Source organism: Hippichthys cyanospilos, chromosome 16, assembly GCF_059441005.1.
Source record: "Hippichthys cyanospilos isolate Australia breed blue-spotted pipefish chromosome 16, RoL_Hcya_1.0, whole genome shotgun sequence".
Lineage (NCBI taxonomy): Eukaryota > Metazoa > Chordata > Actinopteri > Syngnathiformes > Syngnathidae > Hippichthys > Hippichthys cyanospilos.
Window position 1 is genome coordinate 2,017,818 of NC_142384.1, and position 27,183 is coordinate 2,045,000.

The window sequence follows — 27,183 nt, forward strand, 5'->3', positions numbered from 1 at the left end:
GTAAACTTGTTTTTTTTTTTTTTGCAATCCAATCCAACCAACAATATGTTATGCCCATACGCTGAAAAATAGCAACGAAAGACAGGGAGCGCTTCTAAGGGATCTTGTGAGTTGACATTTAAGTGCCAAACGAGGAGAAGTCAACTTGACAACTTGCTAACAGTTGTCACTGCATGTTTCTCACATTCTCCTCAAAAGAGGTTTGTATTTGCACTTCTTAAATTACATCACTATAAGTCCAACGGAATGTAAGAGCTCTGGACTTTAAGGCTTGCAAAGTGATGGCACAAGCTCAACATCTCGCCCATGATGAACCCGGATGGAGTTACCTGGTTGCTATGATTGACTCTCCGCACCATTTAGTGCAAGAGGACTAAAAAAAGGAAAAGGAAGATGTCCAACCAACCAATTAGTATGCACTTGTGGGTTCCTATGGACACTCTGGATATATTTTAGGTCAATTTTTGATATATTGAATTTGAAGAGGTTACAAAATCTTGTTCTGTCATTCATGGTATAGTTCTTCATTCACATGAATTGCTTGCATGTTCTGAGTTCAGTTGGTGAAGGCTCCTGATGGTGTTTGTTATTAAAGTGACAATATGTAAGATTTAGACCGTCTTTTATTAAAACTGAATCAATAATTATACATTTCAAAAACTTGCAAATAAATGTGTTCTTAACGACCAACAGTATGTTTTAAATAAAATCGTTGTGTCTAGTTATCATTAAATGATATTACATGGGAGGTGGCAGGCCTCCTGAGGCTGCCATGTCTGTTATAGATACGGACAGCCAGAGGAGGAGTGAGTATTGCTGCATTTACTGTAATGCCCCTAAAGCTCCCACAGTTGCATGTGAAAAATTACATGTACTCCCTTTAAAGCCTTTTTGCTGACCTTGACAGTCCACTGCTTCCTGGGTCATATTACTTTTGTTGACCCTAAAAGTATGAAACTTCGGACCAAGTACTACAGTTAAAATAAATAATTAGTTAAAATCAAAATTTCAAACCTGGATGAAATGTTAAGTGGGCATCTCAACAAAATACCGTAATGCCCCAAATATAAGATGCACCTATATATAAGATTCACCCTTAATTTTGGGGTCAAATTCAGGTATTTTTTCTATGTTACCATGTACTGTATGAGACCAATGCTTTTGCAACAATGTCAAAATGAAAGCAAAACAGAATAAATATTGTTTGTAAACACTTTTTAGCATAGGTGTCAAAGTCCAGTCCTGGAGGGCCAGAATCCCGCATGTTTTCCAGTTTTCTCACACCAAGACACCTGAATCAAATGACTAGCGTATTAAAAAGCTCTGCAGGAGCTTGAATATGTTAACTTAGGTGTGTTGGAGAGAAAAGGTTCGAAAACATGCAGGATGCCGGCTTTTGAGTTTGTGTTCGTATCTGTAAGTTAATCGTGTTTAAAATTTTGCACATTGTGAGCGGTCGGTGAATGTCTCCCCAGTGTAACTGATTGCACTATAAGCAGTTGTTTTTCCTGTTGGTTGTGACGCAGCACAAGTTGATTTTACCAAAAAATGATTTTTTTATCAAAACAATTTAAGCAGCACTCATGTTTATGATTGTGTGCATTTGCCAAAAGATGAGTCAAATGGAATACCTTTCCATGTGCTCTAACTAGTGGACACACCTGCATACTTTACCACTCTTAATTGAATCACCTGGAGACATCATAACTTTTACATGATCCTAGCGGTTTTAGCAGTGGGGTCCCATCAAGGCCAGCAAAGCCTTCTCTGCTGGCCTAACATAGTCTCCTTCAAGTGCTGCCGTTTTAGTGTAGCGTTTTAGCCAATTAGAATTCAGCTAATGTGCTGCTAGGCAGACTTCCAGGCCAACTTCATGTCTGCTTAGCTGAGAGGCGCTCGGGCATTCGCTTGAACAAGTAGAAGGCTTCTATGCAGTGTGCAATGATGTATTGTGTAAGGGCCCATATTTTTGTTAGCTGCAACAGCCAATCAAGTCATAAGATCACCATCTAAAGGCCTCAAGTAGAACGTGACGTAACTGGACGCTCACTGCAGGAAGGAGGTGCTATAGTGGTCTACCATGTTTAACGGTGGAAGTGGTTAAATAAAGTTATTTCAAAAAAAGAAAAAACAAAGAGAATACAAACATGCACCTCAACCTGTGACTGAACAAGTATGGACTTTGGTTTAGTCTGGTCACTTCTTTTAGTGAAACTAATGCTGTAACAATCTCAGCTAACATGAGTTGCTGTTAGCTGCAACAGGCACTTGATGCTAACAGCCAACTGATGTCCTTCTCCTGCAGCTCGCCCCATTATAGTCATGGGACGTAAGTAAGAATATGGCCTATATAAAAATGCACATCTGTGAGTCTAAACTCATCTTATGTGGATGACAGATCAATCTCAAATCTCAAACAGTGTCAATTTCTTGTTAAAAATCTAATTTTTAAGTTTCCATTTATCGGACACACCCATACTTTTGGCCTTCATTTGGGGGGAAAAAAGTGCATCTTATATTTGGGGAATAACAATATTAGATTTTGATCAATGAAAATTGACGTTCCTATATTTTCCGAGAAAAGAGCAAAGAACTTTGATGTGATTTGTTACATTACCGTCTTTGTTGCTATTGTTAGCTGTGCTTGCAGTCTCAGCTTGGTGTTTTGCGCTTATGTGGTCGTCTAAACTTGAGCCGTTTCTGTGGTAAGCAAGCTCCTTATTACAAATAATGTATATCACTTTACCTATTCATCGGACTGACAACTCTTTGATGTTTCTTCCTTCTGTCCTACTGCTCAAAACAAGAGCCTATCAGGTTATGCCAAACACACTGACAGCCAATCAACAATGCATAAAAGCAGGCCTAATCAGCATACAAAAAGCATAAAATTAAAGATCAAAAATTACATAAATAATAAATAATGCTTGAACTACGAATTAAACTAATTGATTGTAATTATTTTAACGGAACACCCCTAACCCTGGTTGTACTTTTCCTAGAAAAAAGACTGCCATTTTTGCATTGGGTTTGCTATGATTTTATGAAAGACAATTGTGTGTGAACCGTGTTGCTTTGTGACGCTCCCACAGTCAAGGCGAAGGTCGAATCAGGGAACGATGAGGTGGCACTGTGCTCGCTTTCTTGTTCTTCTTCTGCCTGCCTTCTTTCCTCTAGAAAGGCAGATTGCATTCCATCCTCCTCCCAGAAAAAAAGGAACAGGCAGACAGATGGATAATATGAAGTGTGAGAGCAGAAGAGAGAGAGGGGCAGGGCGAGCAAGAGAGGAGTGACTTGGACTAGTTGGCCAGCTTGAGACTGCAACGTGTCTGCTGCTGGTGGATCAGATGGCTGTGCGTCCCTTTAGCTCATCTCTGCTGTCATAATGGCGAACGTCTTCTTAATTACAGCTCACCCGAACGCCACCATCTGAGGAAAGCTGGTGAGAGGGAGATGCCCAGAAAAAAAGGCTTTTATTCTTCATCTCCAATAACAATCATAATGTTGGAAAAGCCCTCAATTTCTAAAAAGGGGGTTTTGGAGGACTAAATAGAATTCTGATGAATCCCGTTGAAAGTGATGTCTGTGTTTTTAAAAGGTTTACCGTTTTCGGTGTCAGTTGGATTAGTTGATTTCACAGTCACATGTCACATTTTGGTGATTTTATGTCCATTATTTTAATCTTTTTGTGCTAATCAGGAAGACAAAACAATCCATGTTGCTGCATGGGATAATGTAGTCACTTAGTCTTACACATGACATACGGAGGAAGAAAACACTTACACATATTTTCTATCAGATACATAAGACAGCCTATGGCTAAGACTTTTTTGTTAGAAAGTCATTCAATGCCAGTGTTGCATCAAACCTCAGAGGTGGCATTAATACTCTTATAAAATGGAGTTCAAAGCTTGATTCATGCTTAAATCATTCACCACATGTCAATGGATCTTTGACTTAGTTAGCCATCAATGGCAGTGAATGCGTTGAATCACATTGTCAACCCAGTTCAAAAGGATCTTTGATGTCTATAACCATCGACGGCAGTGAAAGAGTTGATGTTGGCAATCCTACACACAGTGTATTTCTGGGGCAGCACATTAAGAGTTCAATGTCTGATTCAGACAAATTTCTGTGGTATTTTGTTTTGGTGTTTGACTTTGTGACTGATTGACATACAGTACGTTTTTATACTGACTAAAGATATTGGAAGATATCAAAAAATACTGGTAGACATCTATAGTGCTTGTATGATTCACACAATACCACTTGATGGCATCTGGTTGTTGAAACCAACCATTAACCCAGGATTTAATGTCAGAAGCTCAGGTTATGTATGCAAATAAGACTTGTCCAAAAGAGCTCCAAACATCAAACACAACTCAATAGGTTACCAGCATGCAAGCCAAAGGTCCTGCTGTGAGAAGGTGAGAAAAAAACCTCCAGATGTATTCCAAAGGCTTTTGCATGAACCAGAAGTACCATTTGCACGAGCTCGTCAAGTAAACTAGAATGATGCAAATGTTACAAGCTGGAGCTCAAGTCAATGTGGATCAGGAAGTAGATCAAGACCACAAATGAAGGCTGAAATAGACTCGTGGCTGCTTCTACTACTGGAGGAGGAGATCTTCCTCCAATGAACCAATGCTCTTCAGGATCGGGTTTCCTTCTCTTCACCCCCCTTTTCCTCATCTAAACTCCAACCCTTCTGCTGTGGAATTATGGAAGGAGGGACCTTTTTTTTCTTTTCTTTCCTTTCTTTCTTTTCTTCTGTTTTTTCCCGTCCTTTGAGGGAGGGCTCAATTTTTGTCTTCCCTAAATGTGAGCTCCAACAAAAGGGTAATGAGGGTGCGTCCCAGTCGTTGCTGTCCCAGCGCCTCCCAGTTCAGACTCCCATATAAAAACCCTGGTGGAAAGTTAGTGTAGGCAGTAGGGAGTTTTCTGCTGGGGTCAGGAGGACTGTGGAACAAGCGGACCCTGCCCCAAACACCCGTGTATGAGTGGAGTGTAGCAGAAAAGGAAGACACCCCCAACTTTTTTCCTCTCTTGCCTCAAAGAGTCTACATGTCTAGAGGCATCTAGATATGTTCAGCTTTGTGGATTTGCGGCTGGCGCTGCTGCTCAGCGCAGCAGTGCTTTTGGTGAGGGCACAGGGCGAGGACGACAGTAAGTGTCTTCATCTCATCACTCTTCTGTGGAGCTTCTAACCAACCTTTTTTTTCCTGGTTTCGCAAAATGGATATTTTCTCGATGTGTGGACGTGGCGGATTAGATTTAGATAGTGACAAATGAAAGAGTGTGGGTAGACAAGCGATTTTGATGAACGCAACGTTTCTACAAGATGGATGCATGGATGGATGGATGGTTGGATAGATAGATAGATAGATAGATAGAGATAGATAGATAGATAGATAGAGATAGATAGATAGATAGATAGATAGATAGATAGATAGATAGATAGATAGATAGATAGATAGATAGATAGATAGATAGATAGATAGATAGATAGATAGATAGATAGATAGATAGATAGATAGATAGATAGATAGATAGATAGATAGAGAAAATGCTTGCGTAATGCAATGGGCATCCCAAGGAGGCCCTTCTCTTCTCCCCTTGCATTAGTCTCCCATCCCCCCCACCCCCACCCTTACTCATGTGAAGCAAGTCGCTGCAGGTTTTCCTCCAGGCCTGGGATCCTAAACATGGGTCCCAGTCAAGCATGCTTTGACAAATTCACTCTTTTTAGACAATTTGCTTATGATTGCTTGATTGGAATCGCCCTACTACATTTGCAAGCAGAGGCACAGTATTCAGCATGCATTACCTCTAGTTATCTGAAGTGCAGCATATTATTTCATATTACTAGAAAGACATGGGTCCAATAGGCAAGGTTTCAAACTAAGGCTGGATATGGCCTGCCAGCTGAGGCACAGTAAAGAAAATTAAAAAAAAAAAAAAAAAAAACAGGGAGAAAGGAGGTGAGCAAGACGAAGTTCGTTTTGTGTCCTAAGCAATGAGCAGAAGGGAGTTTTCACCAAAATACAGAAAAGTTTGATTTTACTGTGTCTTTATTGATAACGTTCTCATTAATGTACCCTAAAAAGAAAACAAAGGAGCATAATTGCATTTTTCCATATGTAGATTGTCAAGAGAGGGCCGTAAAACGTGCTGTCGAAAGCAGATGAGATGGGTCGGTCTTACAGCGGCACCTGGTGGTTGAACTGTGCACCCTGCATATGCATCTGGACGCTCGTTGTCAGGCCCGCCCCTTTCCTTTTCTGAGTGTGTGTGTGCGTGTATGTGTGTACGCGCGCGCGCTCGTTGTCAGGCCCGCCCCTTTCCTTTTCTGAGTGTGTGTGTGTGCGTGTATGTGTGTACGCGCGCGCGCGCGCGCGTGTGTGCGTGCGCGTGTGGTAATTGCAAACACATGAAAAGTGTTTCCAGCAGCTGTTGCCAAGCACTTAGCCGCTCTGATCTCAGATTTTTGGTACTCAGCGAGCTACTTAATCCATTTTTTCCCATTATTTTTTGCTAAGAAATTTAAATCAACTATGTGGCAGAGCAACTTGACATTTAAACGATAGAATTTTGCAGCAGTCTGATTAAGTTAAATCACGTGCTGTTATGTTTTTCCATTCTCCCTACCATTTTAATAATGCCATTTGCATTATCCTCATCGAATTAGACCTGGTATTATTCAACATTTTGAAACAATTCTTGCAAACCCTGAATTATTTTGTTATGGGTGCCATTTTAGTTTATTTCTGGGTTATTGGCACTCCGTTTTTCTTGTTTGCGCACCTGTGCAATGTCGCTGTCTGAGCTGTCTGTGCCCGTTGTCTCCATCCACAGGCACAGGCGGAAGCTGCACCCTTGACGGCCAGGTGTTTGAGGACCGTGACGTATGGAAACCAGAGCCATGCCGGATCTGCGTGTGCGACAACGGCATTGTCATGTGCGATGAGGTCATCTGTGAGGACACAACTGACTGCCCCAACCCCGTCATCCCCCATGATGAGTGCTGCCCCATCTGCCCCGACGACGGTACATCAGCCATCCATTTGACTGCTTCTTTCCTAACGTAAAATAATACAAACATGGTTGCACCATAACACAATAATGATACTAGGAGTAAGCCTATTATGGTTGCATTTAAAAAAAACAAAACAAAACCATAGCACAAGAAGATGTATCATTAATGAATATCCTGTAATTAAGCCAAATTACCCGCAAAAAGTGCCATAGTTTTGTTCATCATGTCTAATTAACACATATCTGTCTCTTTATTGTCTACAGGCTACCAGGGTCAGTCTCAGGTCGAGGTAAATATTCTACATTATCAAAATTGGTAGATATGTGATTGTTATTCAGAAATTTTACAATATGTGAATAACGCATGACTAAATCATATTAAATCATCACTGATTTTTACTAGAAAATATCTTAGCAAACACAACTTCATTTTACTACTAGGTCTTTTAATTTATGGATTGATAAGTATATACGTCAAAATTTCTTGTTCTAAATGTAAGCTATTGTTTATTCTTTTTTTCCATCAACCACAAATAGAATAGCAATAACATCATTTATGTTCTGATAAATAAATCATGCTATTAGTTAAATGACTTGTGTTGTCTGATGAAAGGCTGAAGCTTTCCTTATTTCATTCTGTTCAAGGGACCCAAGGGAGATCGTGGACCTAAGGGAGATAGAGTAAGTGCCAGCTCTGATCTTGGTCTCTGATCCATGTGTGTCTATATTGAGACTGGAGATTTGATGCCACTTTGTTGTGAAAACTGAGATTACTTAATTGATTGCAGCACTCAATAGCGTTTCATTCAAATCTTGACCCTGCTTGTGCAGATTTAAGTCAAGTGGAATCATGTTATCGGAAAACGGTGCAAAAGGCTTCTTTCTAATGTACGCTAGCCCTTTGTATAGATTGAATATCAGTGACGCCCCACCCAACTTGGAGCATTGAGTGTGATTGAAAGACAAAAATGTTTTTTAGTTTTTTTTTATATTTGAGGAAGATGAACTTAGCTATTTAATACATGAGATAACACTGTATTGTTAAAGTAATTTAATTCATGGAAAAATTACTGTCAACTGCCTTAGGGGCTGAATTTTATTGTTTGTTTTTTTTTTTGTTTGTTTTGCTTTGTTTTGTTTTGTTTTTTTCCAGTGGGGTATAGCTTAGTTTGGCATTGTGATTACAGTTTATCTGGTTTGTGAATAATTCAATTATTTCAGTGTTATTTGCAAAGTATACATATTTAGCTTGTTGTGATTGGCTACAAATATGTCATTTCCTATTTTTTTTTCTTAAGAGTTCTTACCTGGTTCCTGTTACCTAAAATCACATCACCCCTTTTTCTGGTTGATCACATGGTCTTTGGCGGTTCCCAATCTTTGTAGAGGATTATTGTTGTTTCCATCACTGTAAACATAATAGCAAGCTGTAAACAGGCTGTGATTCCAATCAATAATATGATGATCATTCATGATTTAACAATGGGTTTTCTTCGCCTTTGCAGGGCCCTGCTGGTCCCCCCGGAAACGATGGTATCCCCGGCCAGCCTGGTATGCCTGGACCTCCCGGCCCCCCTGGACCCCCCGGCCTCGGTGGAGTAAGTGAGGAGTTTTTCTTTAAAAAATTGTGGTTGTAGCTGCTATTTATATTTTCATGTTGAAGTACCATGACTATAGTGTATATGCCAACTGACAGAATTCATGCTCAAAGGCCCCGTGGCGCTTTGTGTCAGCACATTTTTTGTTGTTGTTTTTGCTATAATAACACTCATCTGATTTTTTTTCTCAGATATTCTTGTGCATTTTTCATGCATCAATTTTTTGGTAGTTCCTAATAGCATTGATTATGTTTATGTTTAATTCATTTTACTTTTTAAGGCTAGGTCAACCCGATTTAATATCCAAGTGAGAATACACATATAAGTAAGTCCGCTTAAAAATGATCACCAGGATACTGGGTATGTTAAGACTATGTAAACAATTATCCCTTCAGTCAATGACTGTTGCAGACATCTGTAGGAATTTTCTTCAGATGTGTACAGAATTACAAAAATAAATGCCAAGAATTAGAGACTGAGGTTATGATTAGATGTGACATTAGTTGGATGACACACTAGCTTATTTGAATATAAAGTTAGACAGTTTGTTTTTGTTTAAAACATTGTATTCATTGAAAACTCATGGATGACAATGAAAAACACAGTTAATGGTAATAACCAACAAGGTACATCCTCGTGGACAGCCATTGGGCAAAAAAATATTAATATTAATAGTACTGTAAATATCTGGGCAGTTTTGGTTTGAGCTAATGGCAAAATTCTGCCATTGATGAATAACTAACAGTTACACATGTTGTTGCAGAACTTCTCCCCTCAGATGTCTGGCGGCTATTCAGACAAGTCACCTGTTGCCCCCATCCCTGGACCCATGGCAAGACACTCTTTTACACATTTTTTTTAACTTTTTACTTATGGTTCCATGGGCTCTAACATCTCTAATTTGTCTTTGCAGGGCCCAATGGGACCTCGTGGAGCCCCCGGACCTCCCGGTTCGAGCGTAAGTACATAACTTCCTCCCTCCTTGGAGATACACAGTAAATTGCCACTGTGACCAATTTAAAAGGTCCACTTCAGTCTATTTTTCAACTGGGAGAAAAAAAATTAAATAAAAAAACAAAACAAAACAAGGATCCTTTAACTATGAATAATGTATGTGCCAGCTTTGACTATTTTTAGGAAGATTTTGGTATAAAACAATACATAATGTATCGTATATTTTCTTGATATGGCATCATGAATCCCAGCTACAGGAAACCAACATGCAGCTCATGCTAAATAAACACATATGTCATATGTCTTTGACAGTGAATCCTTCTACGTATACCATGAACACACCATTGATGTAAACATAACAAAAGTATTGCTGCATAAAACAATGACTGACAGTGCTTTTGTATCCTGTGCTCAGGGCCCTCAGGGATTCACTGGTCCTCCTGGTGAGTCTGGAGAGCCTGGACCTGCTGTGAGTACTACAAATACAACAAGAAATACAACTAGGACTTGACACACTTCTGACTTTTTATATGTGTAATTGTCATCCTCTGCAGGGACCCATGGGACCCCGCGGACCCGCTGGCCCCTCTGGCAAGAACGGAGAGGATGTAAGTTGACTGAACCTCATCTTGATTTTCCTTGCTTCATCATGCGTCACTTCAACTTTTTTCTTTTTTTAACAAAAGGGTGAATCCGGCAAACCAGGTCGTGCTGGTGAGCGTGGACTTCCCGGTGCTCAGGTAAATCACTAATACCGACACTCCTCATCTTAATGTCATTTAAGCCGAAGAGGAGCATTAACAGACTTGTCGTCCTTTATACTTCAGGGAGCTCGTGGTTTCCCTGGAACCCCCGGTCTGCCCGGTGTGAAGGGACACAGAGTGAGTATAAAATCAACAAATTTGTCTGGTTGCGTCAAGCCGAGCATCTTGGTTTGAAATCTTTGCTTCTCCTTAGGGATTCAGTGGTCTGGATGGTGCCAAGGGAGACACTGGCCCTGCTGGACCCAAGGTAAAAGACGATTTGATTGCTTACCCACACAGAGAAAACACATTAAATGGTTAAAAGTCTTGATCATGCTCGAGTTTTAGTTTTGTTGTGCCTTGGCTGCATTTTAGATACACAACTCAAACATGCTTAGAACTTTCACAACCAGTTAACAAAATGTGTGAATACACCTGAACACGAAGCGCCACATTTTTTTTCATCGCTAATATTGTTTATGATTCATACACTCCACCATTATTTTTTATGCATTTTTATGCATTTATTTTTATTCCCTGTCATCTCCACCTATATACCAATATTGGCCAAGGAAAACCTCATTTTATTGTACTACTGTCTAAGGTGCAGGTCACCCCATAAATAAATGATGAATAAGTAATAAATAAATAATTACTGTATTTTTAAAAGTCCCTTATTGGTGTAAAATTAGTCTTATTTGCTTTCAAATAGATCTGAAATTGCTTGAATTTTAGGCTGCAGGAGATGGCGCTGATAAAAGATATCATGTTGACCATGACTGTGGAAAGATTCATTCTCACCAAAGAATGGAAATAGAGTTACACCTAGTTTGGGATCATAATATGAAACAATAATAGAAATAATTGGTAATAGGAAAGGAAGAGGCTGCGATGCCAACTGTAGTGGTACTGTATTACGTAGTGCGGTTTAATGTGATGAGCCAGTCTCTCAGGATTGTCTAATCAAATGTCATTTGTTCTTAAGTTCCACAAAAAAAAGTGTGGGCATTTCCATATGTTTCAGCTATGGTGGCAACATGTTACCTTTATGATACCTTAATTGCCATATCAAAAGTGCAATATGTAATCAGCCTGTGTTTGTCTCTAGGGTGAAACTGGAGCAGCTGGTGAGAACGGAACTCCCGGTGCAATGGTCAGTAAAACAAGCCACCTGACATCTTCAGTTTGCTTCCAGGTGATGCCAGATCATAATGTTAATTTCCTTTACTTTCAGGGACCTCGCGGTCTGCCCGGTGAGAGAGGTCGCGCTGGTCCTGCTGGAGCTGCTGTGAGTCCTCACAACTTTTATTTTAACTGATCACTGCTTGGAATTGGAGCCAAATTTGCTTATTGTTATGCCGCAGGGTGCTCGTGGTAACGATGGCGCCGCTGGTGCTGCCGGACCTCCCGTAAGTTTGCCGTTTTGAGCAGCATCTCCAAACTTGATTGTCTGTCCTGCACATTTGCCTGAATTGGGTTGACTGTTGCTTTTTAGGGTCCCACTGGCCCTGCTGGACCCCCTGGATTCCCCGGTGGTCCTGGAGCCAAGGTATAAAAACACTTTTCACCTCACTCATTTAATTTTTGTGGAGTCAGTTTTTTGGTCTTTAGGAGGTTACATATCTAGGTGGCTTGTTTTTTGGCTAGCTTGTTGTTTAACAGTTTTGGATTTGGTTGATAGAATAGTTTAAAAAATTGATTGGTATTACAGTATTGCTAAGAGATCACATTACTCAATGCATATGCATTAATTTAAACTATTTTTAAACTCATCATTATTTTTAAATTCATCAGATGTAACTATTTGGGAATTTAACATTTCCGAATGTTAAATATGCTGTATATGTTTGCACACTCATTGTACTATAGAATATTTAATATTTATAGTTTATTAGATATATGTTGGATCATATTTATTTTTAAACATAATATAGTTTTAATATTGGGCAACTGATTATTTAATCAAATAACCCACCTTTCAGGGTGAGGCTGGAGCTCAGGGTGCTCGTGGACCCGAGGGCCCCGCTGGCGCCCGTGGTGAGCCCGGTAACCCTGGACCCGCTGGTGCTCCCGGACCTTCTGTAAGTAAAAAGATGAAAAAAAATAATTTTTAGACAAGCCTTTTGATCACTAAAGAATTAGACATTAAAAAACATATTTTTGCCCATTCAGGGTAACCCCGGAGCTGATGGAGCTGCTGGACCTAAGGGACTTCCTGTAAGTGAACCATGGACTGAAGTTTGCAGGGGAAAGCAGAGCTGATTTTAAAGTGTGAACTGCCACCTGCAGGGTGCTGCCGGAGTTGCTGGAGCTCCCGGGTTCCCCGGACCCCGTGGACCCCCAGGGCCCCAAGGTGCTGCTGGTGCCCCTGGACCCAAGGGTAACACTGTGAGTAAAGCTCTTGCATATCAAATGGGCTAGTGCATTCATCTGGTCCAATTAGGGATCAATCTTCATTCCTTTTGCTCTGATTTATACTTGTTTGCTTAAGTGTGCTTATTTGTTTGTCTCAGGGTGAGGCTGGTGCCCCCGGAGCCAAAGGAGAGCCCGGTGCCAAGGGAGATGCTGTAAGTTCACCACTATTGGCACCATTGTTTTTGCATCTCATCAACGTGAACGTAAGTGCAATACGTAACGCCCGCTATGACTCACGTTTGTCTGTACTGGTTCACTGAACAGGGTGCCACAGGAGTTCAAGGACCTGCCGGACCTGCTGGTGAGGAGGGCAAGAGAGGAGCCAGAGGAGAGCCCGGTCCCGTTGGAGGCCGTGGAGTTCCTGGCGAGCGTGTAAGCACAATAGCAAAATATCAACTTTAGCTCAATTGTGTATGATGTCCTTAATAACAGGGTATAATAGATAAGTCATAATGGATTTTTCTATTGTATTTAATCAATAATACAAACATGAACCCTCTGGTGACCCCTACAGGTATTTTATAAAAAGGCTATTCCGTGAGAAAGAAAAACAAAACATAGTATATCGGCCTGTAGCTATTGATTACACAATTATTTAATGACTTGTCATGTTGAGTCAAAGTTTTCACGGTAAGCTTAGAGTTTTCATCAAAGGTGGCAAGGGTCCTCCTCTCTAACTTACAACTTCCTGTACACATTCACTTTCTATTCAAACTTGTCTAGCAGACTTTATTCAGATACAAATAACATTCAATCATTTTACCAACCATTTATCCTCAGTAATTTGTTTCCGTTTTGAAACAAACTAAAAGAAAAGAAACATATAAGCTTTTATTCACAAACCTAACCAAGCTTTTTTGATTCCCTTAGGGTGCCACTGGCGGCCGTGGTTTCCCTGGTGCTGATGGCGCTGCTGGACCCAAAGTGAGTGCCGCAAATAATTTTATTTTCATTTATTTTATTTTTTATCATTTGTTAAATATTTTCTTTCAATATATGTTGTCCTTCTTAGGGTGCCACTGGTGAGCGCGGTGCCCCTGGTGTTGCTGGACCTAAAGGTTCTACTGGTGAGCCCGGCCGCACTGGTGAGCCCGGTTTGCCCGGAGCTAAGGTAAGACTTTGATAGTTATTTATTTGACATAACAGGATTTATTTACTGGCGATATCATCCTCTGAACAATTGTGGTTGACTTTTTAGGGTATGACTGGCAGCCCTGGCAGCCCTGGACCCGATGGCAAGATGGGAGCTACTGTAAGCCAATATCCGAATACACTCACTTTCTTTGAAATGAATGCTCCAGAAGCTAACGAAACCAATTCACCAGGGTGCCCCTGGACAAGATGGCCGCCCCGGACCCCCTGGCGCTGTTGGAGCCAGAGGACAGCCTGGTGTCATGGGATTCCCCGGACCCAAGGGAGCAGCTGTAAGTACCAAGTCTCAAACAGAAACATACATTTGATCAGATGCATGAAGCTATCTGCATCATTGTCGATACGACTCTTAGAAATCCGCCCCTCACTTGTCTTAGGGTGAAGCTGGAAAGACCGGTGAGAGAGGAGTGATGGGACCTACTGGCCCAGTTGTAAGTTTTCAGTGATATTCTCTTCTTTCCTTGTCATATATATATATATATATATATATATATATATATATCTTTTTTTTTTTTTCAAGTAAAAGCTAGACACTCAAATGCGAATATCTGTGGTTGCTTAGGGTGCCCCAGGAAAGGACGGTGAGGTTGGTCCTCAGGGACCTGCTGGACCTAACGTAAGTAAAGACTTAAATTCCAAAGTCTACCAACTCAATCTTTATTGGTTTTGAACATTCTTCCTTTCTCTTATCAGGGACCTGCTGGCGAGAGAGGAGAGGCTGGACCTGCTGGACCTCCAGGGTTCCAGGGACTTCCAGGACCCCAAGGTGCCGTTGGTGAGACTGGCAAGTCCGGAGAACAGGTACAGATATCATTTCATTAAACTCGGGCCACTTTTTAAACAGTATATAGATTTTAAAATAAATTCACTTACTTAACTTTTTTTTCTGCAATTCAGGGTGTGCCCGGAGAGGCTGGAGCCCCAGGACCTGCTGGCGCGAGAGTATGTCACCATTATCTAAAAACAGGCTGTAATGAAGGAGATTTTTTTTATCAGTAAAACTAAAATGAATTAAATTAAATTAGCTGGCTGATGACATTTTGGACTCTAGCTACAGCTGAACCTGCCCTAACTTTGTGCCATACTTCTAATTTAGGGTGACAGAGGTTTTCCTGGTGAACGTGGAGCCCCTGGTCCCATTGGACCTGCTGGTGCCCGCGGCTCTCCTGGATCTGCTGGGAACGAGGGTGCTAAGGTAATCTTGGCAGAAATGTAAATATGTTTTTGATTCTAATTGTTAGTTCTTGCATCTAATATTTTTCAATTGCTTCTATTTTATTTCAGGGAGATGCTGGAGCACCCGGTGCCCCTGGAGCTCAGGGCCCACCTGGGCTACAGGGAATGCCTGGTGAGCGTGGTGCCGCCGGTCTTCCAGGACTGAGAGGAGATAGAGTGAGTTGTCACACAGCCATCAGATTCCACCTACAAAAAGCTCCTCTAGTATGGAAATATCATTAATCACTTCACCATTTTCCAGGGTGAGCAAGGAGCTAAGGGAGCTGATGGCGCACCTGGCAAAGATGGTCCCCGTGGTATGGGTGGTCCTATTGGACTTCCTGGACCTGCTGGAGCTACCGGAGACAAGGGAGAGACTGGCCCCGCTGGACCTGTCGGACCTGCTGGAGCCCGTGGAGCCCCTGTGAGTGGACATCTCTGCTCGTCTCAAATCAAACAAACCCAAACCTAGTCCAACTCTCCCTCAGACATCATTGCATATGCTAATGACACTTCAGTCCATCCAAAAGCACATGGTTGTTCACTCCATTGTCTTCTGGAACCTCTGCCATCTTCTGAAGTTCTGCAATTTTCTCTTTCTTTTCCACAGGGCGAGCGTGGAGAGGCTGGACCCCCTGGACCTGCTGGATTTGCTGGACCTCCTGTTAGTTCATAAATGTCAATAGACATTTCCCATTGTTGGAATTCTCAATCTAACATCATTTTTAATCACTATCATTCAGGGTGCTGATGGTCTTGTTGGTGCTAAGGGAGAGGCCGGTAACAATGGTGCTAAGGGTGATGCTGGTCCTCCTGGTCCTGCTGGACCTACTGGGGCCGCTGGACCTCAGGTTTATGAACAAAAAAAAAAAATCTATCATTATTGTATTGTGAGCTCATTATTAGTTTTCTCATGCTAAGTGACTATCCTTCCTTCAGGGTCCCGTTGGAAACACTGGCCCCAAGGGAGCTCGTGGAGCTGCTGGACCTCCTGTGAGTTATGGTTCTGAGCTCTTCTCCTCAGCCTCATCCATCATATTCACATTTTCATTCATTCCTCTAATGAACTTTGTCTCTTCTTACCAAGGGTGCTACTGGCTTCCCTGGTGCTGCTGGCAGAGTTGGTCCACCTGGCCCCTCTGTAAGTTGATATCCTTTGTTAACATATTTGTGTGACAGCTCGCAAGACGCGCAGAACACTAAAGGATAGTTGTATGCCATTCTTGTTGTGAAAAGGGCGTTGCTGGACCTGCTGGGCCTTCTGGACCCGCTGGAAAAGAAGGACCCAAAGGAAATCGTGGTGATACTGGACCTGCTGGTCGCCCTGGTGAGGTTGGAGCTGCTGGAGCTCCTGGACCTTCTGGTGAGAAGGGTAGCCCTGGTGCTGATGGTGCTCCTGTAAGTTAGTTTCACCTAACTATAAACAATACGCCTTAAATTCATGACTGAAATAAGCTCCGTCCGCTTACACCACTTTATTTTATTTTTACTAACCTTGCTTGCAAGCATTCGACAAAATTTTGAAAAAAAAAAAAAAAAGTCTCCATGAGCTTGTGGTTTCTTTCACACTGCCTATCTAACACTTTTCTTTTGCAATCCCCTGCAGGGTAGCGCTGGACTTCCTGGACCTCAGGGTATCAGTGGACAGCGTGGTATTGTTGGTCTGTCTGGAATGAGAGGAGAGAGAGGATTCCCTGGTCTGCCTGGACCAGCTGTAAGCTCATACTATTTACATAGTCCTAATACGATCACAGTATCATTCTTCCAGTGATAGAGACAACATAGGCTGTTGAGATTAAAGATTCAATGCCAATCTCACCCACAGGGAGAACCTGGAAAGCAGGGACCTGGTGGCCCTGCTGGTGAGCGCGGACCTCCAGGACCCATGGGACCCCCTGGACTGGCTGGACCCCCTGGAGAGACCGGACGTGAGGTATGACAAGAAAACGGTTCATGTACATTTCAGTTATCCATCACCCTCCTGTGTGTATGAAAGTTTGTTCCTCGATAGTATAACACAATTGATATTTCCTGTGTTTCTGTTTAAGGGTTCTCCTGGTAATGAGGGATCTGCTGGCCGTGATGGACCTGCTGGACCCAAGGTAAGCTCAGTGTACACACAATACAATACAAAACAATGACTGCAGACAAGCAACAATCTTAGACAAGATTCAATGAGATTTTATCTCATTTGGATTGACCCGCGCAAGTAAACGATTGGCATCAGTAGGTAGCTGGCCTAAAATAACCATGATATATTTCCCAATGAGTAATCCATTTCTAATTCCAGCATTTATTTGAATGCAAAGTTGTACTAGGTGTAGGTCATTGTTCCCCCATATATTAATCAAGCTACTGTACCTGAGATCGAAAATGTAAAAAACCTAGTACTATACCGACAATATAAAGAATGCCTCATCTTGTTGAAAGAGACAATAACTGTCATGATGGGGTGGAACAATTTAGGGAGACCGTGGAGAGTCTGGCCCCGCTGGAGCTCCTGGTGCCCCCGGACCCCCTGGTGCCCCTGGACCCGTTGGACCTGCTGGAAAGAGCGGTGACCGTGGAGAGACTGTGAGTGAAAAGTGTCCACTTTATGCTATGCTCTTGTCCACTGATTTTATTTCAACTGAATTTACAATATGGTGCTACATGCCAACTGATTTTGCATTTTTCAGGGAGCTGCTGGCCCTGCTGGTCCTGCTGGCCCCGCTGGACCTCGTGGCCCTGCTGTAAGTAACGTGAACGACAACACACAGTGCTCTAAAATGGGAACAGAGATTGGGAGAACTCCTTGTCATAGGGAGCTGTTGGACTTCGTGGAGACAAGGGAGAGACTGGTGAGGCTGGTGAGAGAGGCATGAAGGGACACAGAGGATTCACTGGCATGCAGGGAGCTCCTGGACCCGCCGTATGTTGTTCAACACTCATAGCCACACATTTTTACATATGGTGGAAGATTGCTTATCTGGTTCCTAATAATATTATACACCTATAGGGTCATGCTGGCGAGCCCGGACCTGCTGGTGTTGCTGGACCCGCTGGACCTAGAGTGAGTAAACACAGCAAAGAAACTTTGTTTTATTTCTTCCTTTGGGCAACTTAACATCTTGCTTTTCCCCCCAGGGACCTTCTGGAGCTGCTGGTTCACCTGGTAAAGATGGTATGACTGGCCTTCCTGGTCCCTCTGGACCTCCTGGACCTCGTGGACGCACTGGAGAGATGGGCCCTTCTGTAAGGCTCGCTTAACTTTTTGGTGTATTGATCTGCTGCGTTCATCACCAAAACTGTGTTAACACAGCATTTTGCCTTCCACGTTTTGCTCTTTAGGGACCTCCCGGACCTCCTGGACCTCCCGGAGCACCTGGTGCCCCTGGTGGTGGATTTGACCTTGGTTTTATTGCCCAGCCCCAGGAAAAGGCTCCCGATCCCTTCCGTATGTACCGCGCTGATGACGCTAATGTTCTGCGTGACCGCGACCTGGAGGTCGACAGCACTCTGAAGACCCTGAGCCAGCAGATTGAGCAGATCCGCAGCCCCGATGGAACTCGCAAGAACCCCGCCAGAACCTGCCGTGACCTTAAGATGTGCCACCCAGACTGGAAGAGCGGTGAGTCATGTAGTCACACTATTCAAATGGTTTTTATGCTCGTTGTGGAGTAGTTGAGGATAGATCTCTAATACTTTAGCTTGGGCATGAGCGTGGATAATGCTGTGTGGTGGCTTTTAAAATATATGATGTATTTTTGACATCTTGTATCCTTCCAGGTGAGTACTGGATTGACCCTGACCAGGGCTGCAACCAGGATGCCATCAAGGTCTATTGTAACATGGAGACTGGAGAGACCTGCGTTGCCCCAACTCAGCGCGAGGTTGCCATGAAAAACTGGTACATCAGCAAGAACATCAAGGAGAAGAAGCACGTCTGGTTTGGCGAGGCAATGAACGAGGGCTTCCAGGTAAACATTGAATCGAACGAGGCCCCTGGGTCTCCTTTAAATTAAATTTGGATGGTAGTTCTCACGAAGCCTTCTGCTCTCCCCCAAAGTTTGAGTATGGCAGCGAGGGCTCTCTGCCTGAAGATGTCAACATCCAGATGACCTTCCTGCGTCTCATGTCAACTGAGGCTTCTCAGAACATCACATACCACTGCAAGAACAGCATCTCCTACATGGATGCTGCCACTGGCAACCTGAAGAAGGCTCTGATCCTCCAGGGCTCCAATGAGATTGAGATCAGAGCTGAGGGCAACAGCCGCTTTACCTACAGTGTCCTTGAGGATGGCTGCACGGTGAGTACATTTGCTTGGATCGGTGGCTCTTGATCAGGATAATAGAACCCCATTTGGAAATCCCCTATATGCCACAGCAGTTCTACTGAGCATCCAACAAAGAGGTGACACTGATACTGATCCTATCCATCTCTTTTCTCTCCTTGCAGTCGCACACCGGTACATGGGGCAAGACAGTCATTGAGTACAAGACAACGAAAACATCTCGCCTGCCCATCATTGACATCGCTCCTATGGATGTTGGTGCTCCAGACCAAGAGTTTGGCCTTGAAGTTGGACCTGTCTGTTTCTTGTAAAAAGAGAAATCTGGACTTGAATATGTTGTGGTGCGTGAGTGTGTGTGTTTTATTTTTTTTTAGCAACCATCCCTCTTAAAAAAAAAAAGAAAAAGCCACCAAAACATTTTTCTGATCTGGCCCCCTTTTTACTCCTCATCCTATACGATCATTTTTCCAATGGTCTACCATGCCTAAAACCTGCACTTCAACAAAGATGGCAGTGATGCGGCAATGCTCGCATCGTCGCGTTTGGGACCACTACGTTTTGTTTTTTTTTTTGGTTCATTTCTGACTGTTTTTGTCTTGTTTTTACCATCACCAACACCAAGGATCCCATAGAGAAGATTTTCACTGGCAACAAGAAAATAATATATGCTTCTGTAAAGTGTTAAAAAAAAAAAATTGACTTCCCCCATCTTCAACCAAGCCAATCCAGGCTACTCTGGAGTTTACAGAAACACACAGGTGACTTTTGTATTTTTCTACACCCGCCCTGCGGCCAGAGGAATGAACGGACAGTTCCGACAGACAGAACACGATTGCTTTGTACCACAATTCAGGTGTTGATGAATAAACGGTGAAACTGACAGCCATGTTTGTCTGTTGTTGTTGTGCCACCCACTCTCCACCTGCCCAAAGCCAAGTGTGTTTGCTGTTGTGGCGGCTCTCTTGTCTATTCCTCTTGTTTGCCAAAGTCACATTAAAACCACCAGCAGAGAAACATGGGTTTAAAACTTGTTTTTCTTTTAAAGAACATCCTATGGCTACCTCAAAAGAATGTTTGAAATAAGTGTTTTCCAAGATTTGTGGCGGTTAGTGGAGTCATTGAGGCACTTCAGTTCAAAACAAAACAGGTGCTATTCTCTTGTTTATGGTCCATGACATCCACTTTGTCTCTACTGTTTACTATTGAGCTCAGTGATGTGACAGTGGCCTTTTTTGGTGCTAAAATGAAACCACCTAAAATGAAACATTTTTTTCCAGTCTTTTTTTTCTGTTCTCAGTCCCCTGCTCATGTAACTCAAATTCTCCAAAAGCCTTACCCTCCTCAACCCTCATTAAAACACATTTGTTGTCATTTGTTTGTCTTCTGGAGGTGGGTTCTCTCTCTCAAAATTTTTGAAATGCACAGAAAGTGAGCCATCGAGAGAGAAAGAAATTGGGAGGAACACCACAAGATCTGTACCTATTTTGTACATGTATAATAATTTGAGATGTTTTTAATTATTTGAATGCTGAAATAAAGCATGTTAAGTGGTCGTACAATGAATCCTGCCTTCACTGTCTCGCTGACTGCCCCAGCAGGACCGATCTTGAAAGTTGGACAGATTTTTAAAAAGCTTTGAAAGAAACAAAAAGATGCATAAAACATCTCCCCCAAACATGTTGGACTAAGGCCGATTTGACATAATTCTGCTGCTCTCAGTAATGCACTGATGTAGAACAGGGATGCAGAGTTTAAGCAACTTCATGCAAGGATATTATGTACTCTCCAGTATGTATCTGAATAATCCCAAACAGCCTACCTCCTCAGATGATGCAGCGAGCTCCCGATTTTGATCCCATTGAATAAATTCCATTGTGAGATGGGAAAGAGAGATTTATTCCAACAAGAGATCACAGTGAAAGCAGATTTTGCGTTCTTATTCAACAGCATTGATCCAATTGCTACATAACACAGCTCCAGCAGCAAAAGGCAGAGACTGCCTTACCCGCTCCCAGGTAAAGCCAGAGTGCAAGCAGTGGGCATCACAAAGAGCCTGATTGTTTACCTTGAGGGTGCAGCCTCGCACTCCCTGCAGGGCTCCACAGACGGATATGGGTCTGCACCGAGAGGGGAATGTCAACTTCCTTGCTTTCAAACACAGGGCCTTCTGTGTTATTGACCAAATAAACACGTACGCATAGCATGTCAGATGTGCTAAGATATGCCCTTCAATATATAACGGTACTTCTACTTACAAAACTAAGTTGTTTCCGGAAGTCATTTTGTAACGTGAATCTTTCATAAGTAGAGATGCTTTTTACATTTAAATAACCTAATCCGTTCCAAGACACCCAAAATGCTCCTAAACCCTTTAAGTGAATATTATTAAAATCTTATAGCGCTGGTGTCTCACATTATATGCCAACAATATCGCCTTTCATATCTTGACTTTTCTCTCGTGTCTAGAGACAAATATATAATATAGCCAAGACAGGAAAATTTTCTATTTTAAGAGTTCATAAAAATAAATTCACACTTTCACTTCCTTCTAAGTATCTGCAGAATAATTAGACAATGTGTTAAATATAAAGTATAATATAAGTGTTAAGTATAACCAAAGGACAGTTTACAAAATTAAGCTATACATGCAAATGTTTGTTTCAGTAACATTTAAAAACCAGGCACTCCTATTTGTTTATTACAACAGCATATTAGGGTGAAATTGTGAAAAAAAAAAGATTGAAACATGTCATGCCACATAGTGCACTCGTTTCTACTATAGAGTACAGCCTACGAGCATATACGCCTTAGTAAAACTAAAAGTGCAATCTCTCTCAATGATTGAGGTATGTCGATTTATGGCTTCATTTCTGTGTTTATCCTGGCATCACAACAGAGCTCGATGTGAATGGCTGACTTCAATCCTGCTATAGACATCCTAATGACTTGAACTCTTTTAATGACTCTTTTTATATTTTAATTTAACTTAATATTCCCTGAAGGTACGGTAATGTTAAAATGCTAAGAGAAGGAAGAATATCCATCCATCCATTTTCTACAGCCACTTATCCTCACAAGTGATGCAAGCTTTCTGGTGCCTATCCCATCAGTCTTCGGGCAGTAGGCAGCGTAAATCCTCAACTGATTGCCGGCCAATTGCAATTGCACACAAGTGACAAACAACCATTAACACACTCAATCACACCTAAGGACAGCTTGATATGTCCAAATCATCTGCCATGCATGTTTTTGGAGTGTGGGAGGAAGCCAGAATGCCTGGAGAGAAGCCATGTGTGCTTGGGGAGATCATGCAAACTCCACTCAGGAAGGTCAGGGCCAGGTGGATTTGAACTCGGGTCCCTGAACTGTGAGGCAGACGTGATGACCACTGCTTCACCAAGCCACCTCAGAAGAATATCCAACTATGATATTGAACCATGGTTTTCACGTTTTATGTTCTCGTTGTCATTACACCTGTCAACTCCATCAGGGCTCTATGATGTAAACATTTGAGTTTGGCGCTGCACTCCTTTTCTTTAACCCTTTCACTCCCGTTGGGACAATGCTGCTCTGCGCTTTTGAAAAAAATGGCAGTGGGTATAGGAATGGCATCCCAGCGCACACATTCTCATGGCTACTAGGAACTTTTTCAGTGCTGGGCTCACTGTCAACAAGGTAGATTGCATTGTCAATTGAGCATCTAGTACTGCGGAAATATATTGATAATATGTGCTATATATATATATATATATATATATATATATATATATATATATATATATATAACGTGTTACTATGGATTACACCGATTACTATATATTGTAGGCGTTTTGTGATCATTTGAACTTCTCTGGCACGTTTATATCATTATTGTTATAAAATACTGGAAAAAAAATTCCAGGGCCTGTAGGCTAATAAGCCATACGTTTTAATTAAAAAAAAAAAAAAAAAAAGGCAGTGAAAGTGTTATTCTTGTCCCCTCCCCTTGAACCTGGCTAGCCTTTCTCTTTGATATTTATCTTTACTTTCAACTATCTACAACAGACACTTATGAATTCAACTTTTATTTAGAGTCAAACAAATTGAATAAAAGATTTAAGAACAAATTTTTTCACCATCACCATAAAGCATCATATCTCTCACTAAAAATTAAAAGGATCAGATGAATAAAATACAAGCATTTAGGTTTTAGGGTGTTGCCATACTTCTAATGAAGAAAGCAATAACTTCTACTTCGGACAGTCAAAAAAAGGCAACTGCAGTCTACACTTGGTTAGTAAGTAAGAAGGATCAAATTGTTACAAAGCACAACACAGACTAATAAAGATGCACACAGAGGAAATATGTAGCTTGTGCCTCCTCTAAATGAAATCTTATTTAGTTGTCCTGTCTCAGCAGTTTTTCATTTGTACTTTAGCTTGACCCAAAACGACCAAGAACCATCCCGACGAGGACATCTATCTGAATAACAATCTTTTATTTGGTCAAGTCTGATGACGGTTTGATCAAGCCAAGTACAGTTTGATTCTCATTTCCATTCTCATTGAGGAGCCTTCACTTTTCATTCCGGCCCATTGGCCATGGATATCACATAGCCGTTGAAGTGGAGTTTGAAGAGAACGGGGGCAAGCTATGCAAACAAGCCATTGATGAACTTGCGGGGTCCCTTGGCGAAGTCCCGTCCGCAGCGCAGCGCTTCAGAGGGAAACGGCTCACTTCCTGCCTCACACGCTGAACTCAGGCCGAGCTCAACAGGTCACGGTGATGTTTGGAGTACAACTTGATAGTGGGCTGCCTAGGTGAGGGGGGGAAGGTATTTCCCAGGTGAGGGATAAGAGGCATTAGCGCTCCTTCCCGCCCCTCCCCCAATCCGATGTGGATTTACCTGGTTGGGACCTAAAAAATGGGGAGGGGGAGGGGACAGGCAGACCCACTAAGTGTTGCGTCGGCCCGATCGACCATGTTTGCAGAGGTGTGGAGGCAGCGGTGCTATGGGTCGGCTAGCCCGGTATGGGTGCCCAGGAGGTCGGGAGCGCAGGCTAAGCTTCCGCTTTCTGTTTCCTCCTGACAGTGTGGCCTGGTGCTGCTGTTCCGACATCCGAGACCCGCTGGACTCTAGTGGATCTGCAAGCTTTCACTGGACCAAAGACGTGAATGACGCCGGTGCCGTGTTCACACCCAGGCGGTCCAGCCCTCGTACAGCTGGGCGAGGTTGTCCATATTTGTGGCGTCCTTGATGACAAAGTCCACCTGGAAGAAAACGGTTCGACACCGGCTTATTTTCCAGTCCTTCAATGTCATAACTCGTTGACTCTGAAGATAGTTGGCTTGAGACAAAACCCAACCTGGTTAAAAAAACTGCTTGAAATGAATGACCTATAAAACGTTTCTTTGCGTTAACAGAGCATCCCAATCTTCTAAGTGGCTTTGTACAAAAGCAACCCAATTTGGGGAATTTCATAAACAACCCTTTTATTTAACCCATTATTGGGTTAATTTTGCACAGGTGAGCAGTTTGACACTGATTTCAGACAGACCGCTTAATAACGAGAAACCTTTTAGAAACAACAGAATAAGCCCAAATACTGTAAATCAATTTTTATCCGTTGTCAGCTGTCACCTGATTAAATCCACCAAATTTCTGGGAAGTGTTTCAACACCCTGATACTTGAATGTATGGTCTTAAATAGTCCTCAATAGGCAGAGTGTTCGGACATGAACCCAGGGATAGTTGGCAGTAACAATATATATATATATATATATATATATATATATATATATATATATATATGCTATATATATATATATATATATATATATATATATATATATATACACATACACACACACACACACACACACACACACACAATATATATATATATTTACAAAATTGTACTAAAATTAAATCATTATACTGTGATTGGCTGGGAGGTTGACGTTTGTGAGGTTTTCATTAAGTGATACATCTGTGTACACCTTCTTGCTCAACATTCATTGTTACAGGCCTAAAGTAAAAAGCAATGTTTAAGAAATAATTATGAAAATGTGTTTGTTACTTTGCTTTTTAAATTGGATTTTAATGAATAAATTGATTTATAAATGCATGAGCAAAGCATTCCGGGGCAACTGTCTTCGCTGCAAAAAGGTGCCGTGATTCAAGTAACCCATGGACCCGTCGCAAAGTGTATGATCGGCTTTTAGCCAGGAAATACAAGTTAAGAAATTGCCAAGAAAAATTCATCATCTAGTAAATTAAGCTCAGCAAAAATGTTGCGTTTTACTTGGGCTGTGATTGTTGTAGATGCGTTTGCCCCCTAGTGTATCATTGCTCAATGTGCAGTCTACAGGCAGCCTTGGAGGACAATCGCAAAGAAAAATTCATCAGCTAGTAAATTAAGCTTAGCAAAAATGTTGCTTTTTACTTGGGCTGTGATTGTTGTAGATGTGGCAGCTGACTTGAGCTCATGTGAATTTTGTTTTATTGAATCACGAGCCTGTATGCCATTTTGATCAGTGACTTCTGCAAAGGATTACAACGATGTGTTTGCTCCCTAGTGTATCATTGCTGATTTACTGACCACTTTGATAGGCGTTATGTACCGTTAGTACAGTATTATATCTTCATGTAAGCTTGTTTGTCTTTTCCAAATGAAGATTGTACTGTGTTGGTTTTGCTTTTAATTAGGGCCAATGTTACACCGTTTTGCTTTTATTCATTTTTTGGGATAAAGGAAGTTTAATTGTTTGATGATTGAAGTAATCCTTCTTTTTAATTGGAAGCGTAGCTTCAGCATCGCATATACTAAAATTCTTTGGGTTTTTTCTTTTTTCAAAAAAACGGAACTAAAAACGAAAGTGCTATTATTATTTGGCTGACAGAGCAAAGTGATTTAAAAAAGTGCTTCACATAACCTATTGTTATGGCTTCAGTCTGCTAAGATCAGAGTGGATGGAGCGATATAATATCTAAGCCTAATAAGTGAAGATGAGATTGGATTCGAGCACAGGGGCTAACAGATGCTACTGTATGTCACGAGGCCACCACTAGCAGCAGCAAACAAGAATAGACCAGGAAGAAAATAAGACTTGAATTAGTTTAATTTTTTTTTTTTGGGAGTGGGGAAAAAAGAAATATCTAACTTGCTACGTGCAGAAGGGGGAAAGGTCATGACCAAAGAAAATATGAAGCCATTACAAAAATTTGATGAACCACTATTCAGTCCTATGGTGCAGCCACAGCCGAAGCACGGAATGCTGTCTATAATTTTTACTTAATTATACTTAAGTGCGGTGTTGTTCTAACTGTGTATAATGTTACTGAGGTTTAAAATTATTTTTGAAGCCATTAAGTGTTTTACTTGTGTCATGAACCTGTCAGTCATTTGTTGTTTTTGTGTGTGTTCTGCTGTGCTCACTGTCTGTGCCCTTTTTTTTTCTTTTTGAATGAGTCAATTGTGAAAATGTGACGTGCCAATGAGGGGATCATTGGCTCGTCCACCTGATTGCTGATCCATTTAAACAGCCGGCTGACAACAGTCGGTCTCTTTCTCCAGCCAGCTTTGCAGAGACCTTTTGTTAGTACTGTCCAAATGATTTGTAATGCTCAGATAACTTCTGAATTTGTACATATTGTAAATATTTGTAAATAGTGTAGCAGTAAGTAGGAGGGAGATGCCATTTTCGTTTAACCCTTTTTCTCCTGTTTTTCAGTCAGTTAAGTAGATCAATGAATTGTCATTTGTTTCCTTTTTATTTTGACTAGGAAGGTAGGGTAAATGTAGTTAGGATATTT

General features: G+C 41.7%; 2 protein-coding genes and 1 long non-coding RNA gene across 3 annotated transcripts in view; 1 reads left to right on the top strand and 2 right to left on the bottom strand.

The window, feature by feature from the left end:
• Positions 1–634: 634 nt before the first annotated feature.
• Positions 635–16,821, bottom strand: LOC148410144 (uncharacterized). The gene is made up of 8 exons (XR_015868088.1): positions 16,607–16,821; positions 14,024–16,529; positions 12,983–13,106; positions 12,614–12,698; positions 12,306–12,409; positions 8,343–8,443; positions 6,805–6,931; positions 635–3,439 (listed from the first exon to the last, which is right to left on the bottom strand). It is a non-coding gene; the product is annotated as an uncharacterized LOC148410144 (long non-coding RNA).
• col1a1a (collagen, type I, alpha 1a) lies at positions 4,939–20,268 on the top strand. Its single transcript, XM_088436125.1, has 49 exons — positions 4,939–5,166; positions 6,856–7,047; positions 7,300–7,325; positions 7,681–7,716; positions 8,541–8,633; positions 9,397–9,465; positions 9,547–9,591; positions 10,003–10,056; positions 10,142–10,195; positions 10,274–10,327; positions 10,415–10,468; positions 10,545–10,598; positions 11,439–11,483; positions 11,565–11,618; positions 11,695–11,739; positions 11,826–11,879; positions 12,313–12,411; positions 12,503–12,547; positions 12,620–12,718; positions 12,844–12,897; positions 13,010–13,117; positions 13,616–13,669; positions 13,758–13,856; positions 13,944–13,997; positions 14,071–14,169; positions 14,275–14,328; positions 14,460–14,513; positions 14,591–14,698; positions 14,795–14,839; positions 14,994–15,092; positions 15,182–15,289; positions 15,375–15,536; positions 15,723–15,776; positions 15,856–15,963; positions 16,052–16,105; positions 16,200–16,253; positions 16,349–16,510; positions 16,719–16,826; positions 16,938–17,045; positions 17,161–17,214; positions 17,579–17,686; positions 17,791–17,844; positions 17,916–18,023; positions 18,111–18,164; positions 18,239–18,346; positions 18,443–18,722; positions 18,881–19,071; positions 19,161–19,403; positions 19,553–20,268. Exons 1-49 carry the CDS (start codon positions 5,085–5,087, stop codon positions 19,697–19,699), a joined length of 4,347 nt encoding a protein of 1,448 aa, XP_088292251.1. The 5' UTR covers positions 4,939–5,084; the 3' UTR covers positions 19,700–20,268.
• Positions 20,269–23,436: 3,168 nt separating this feature from the next.
• Positions 23,437–27,183, bottom strand: part of smg1 (SMG1 nonsense mediated mRNA decay associated PI3K related kinase) — a 107,408-nt gene continuing 103,661 nt past the window's right edge. Inside the window, exon 63 of the mRNA XM_088436834.1 lies at positions 23,437–24,638. Within this exon, the coding sequence (XP_088292960.1) occupies positions 24,561–24,638 (78 nt within the window). The 3' untranslated portion in view covers positions 23,437–24,560. The remainder of the gene's footprint in view (positions 24,639–27,183) is intronic.

Bases quoted from the DNA above. Each gene is read 5' to 3' on its own strand.
- col1a1a (XM_088436125.1), top strand. From the start codon at position 5,085: ATGTTCAGCTTTGTGGATTTGCGGCTGGCGCTGCTGCTCAGCGCAGCA. The intron at 11,484-11,564 runs GTCAGTAAAACA...CTTTACTTTCAG, and splicing joins ACGGAACTCCCGGTGCAATG to GGACCTCGCGGTCTGCCCGG. The intron at 11,740-11,825 runs GTAAGTTTGCCG...GTTGCTTTTTAG, and splicing joins CTGGTGCTGCCGGACCTCCC to GGTCCCACTGGCCCTGCTGG.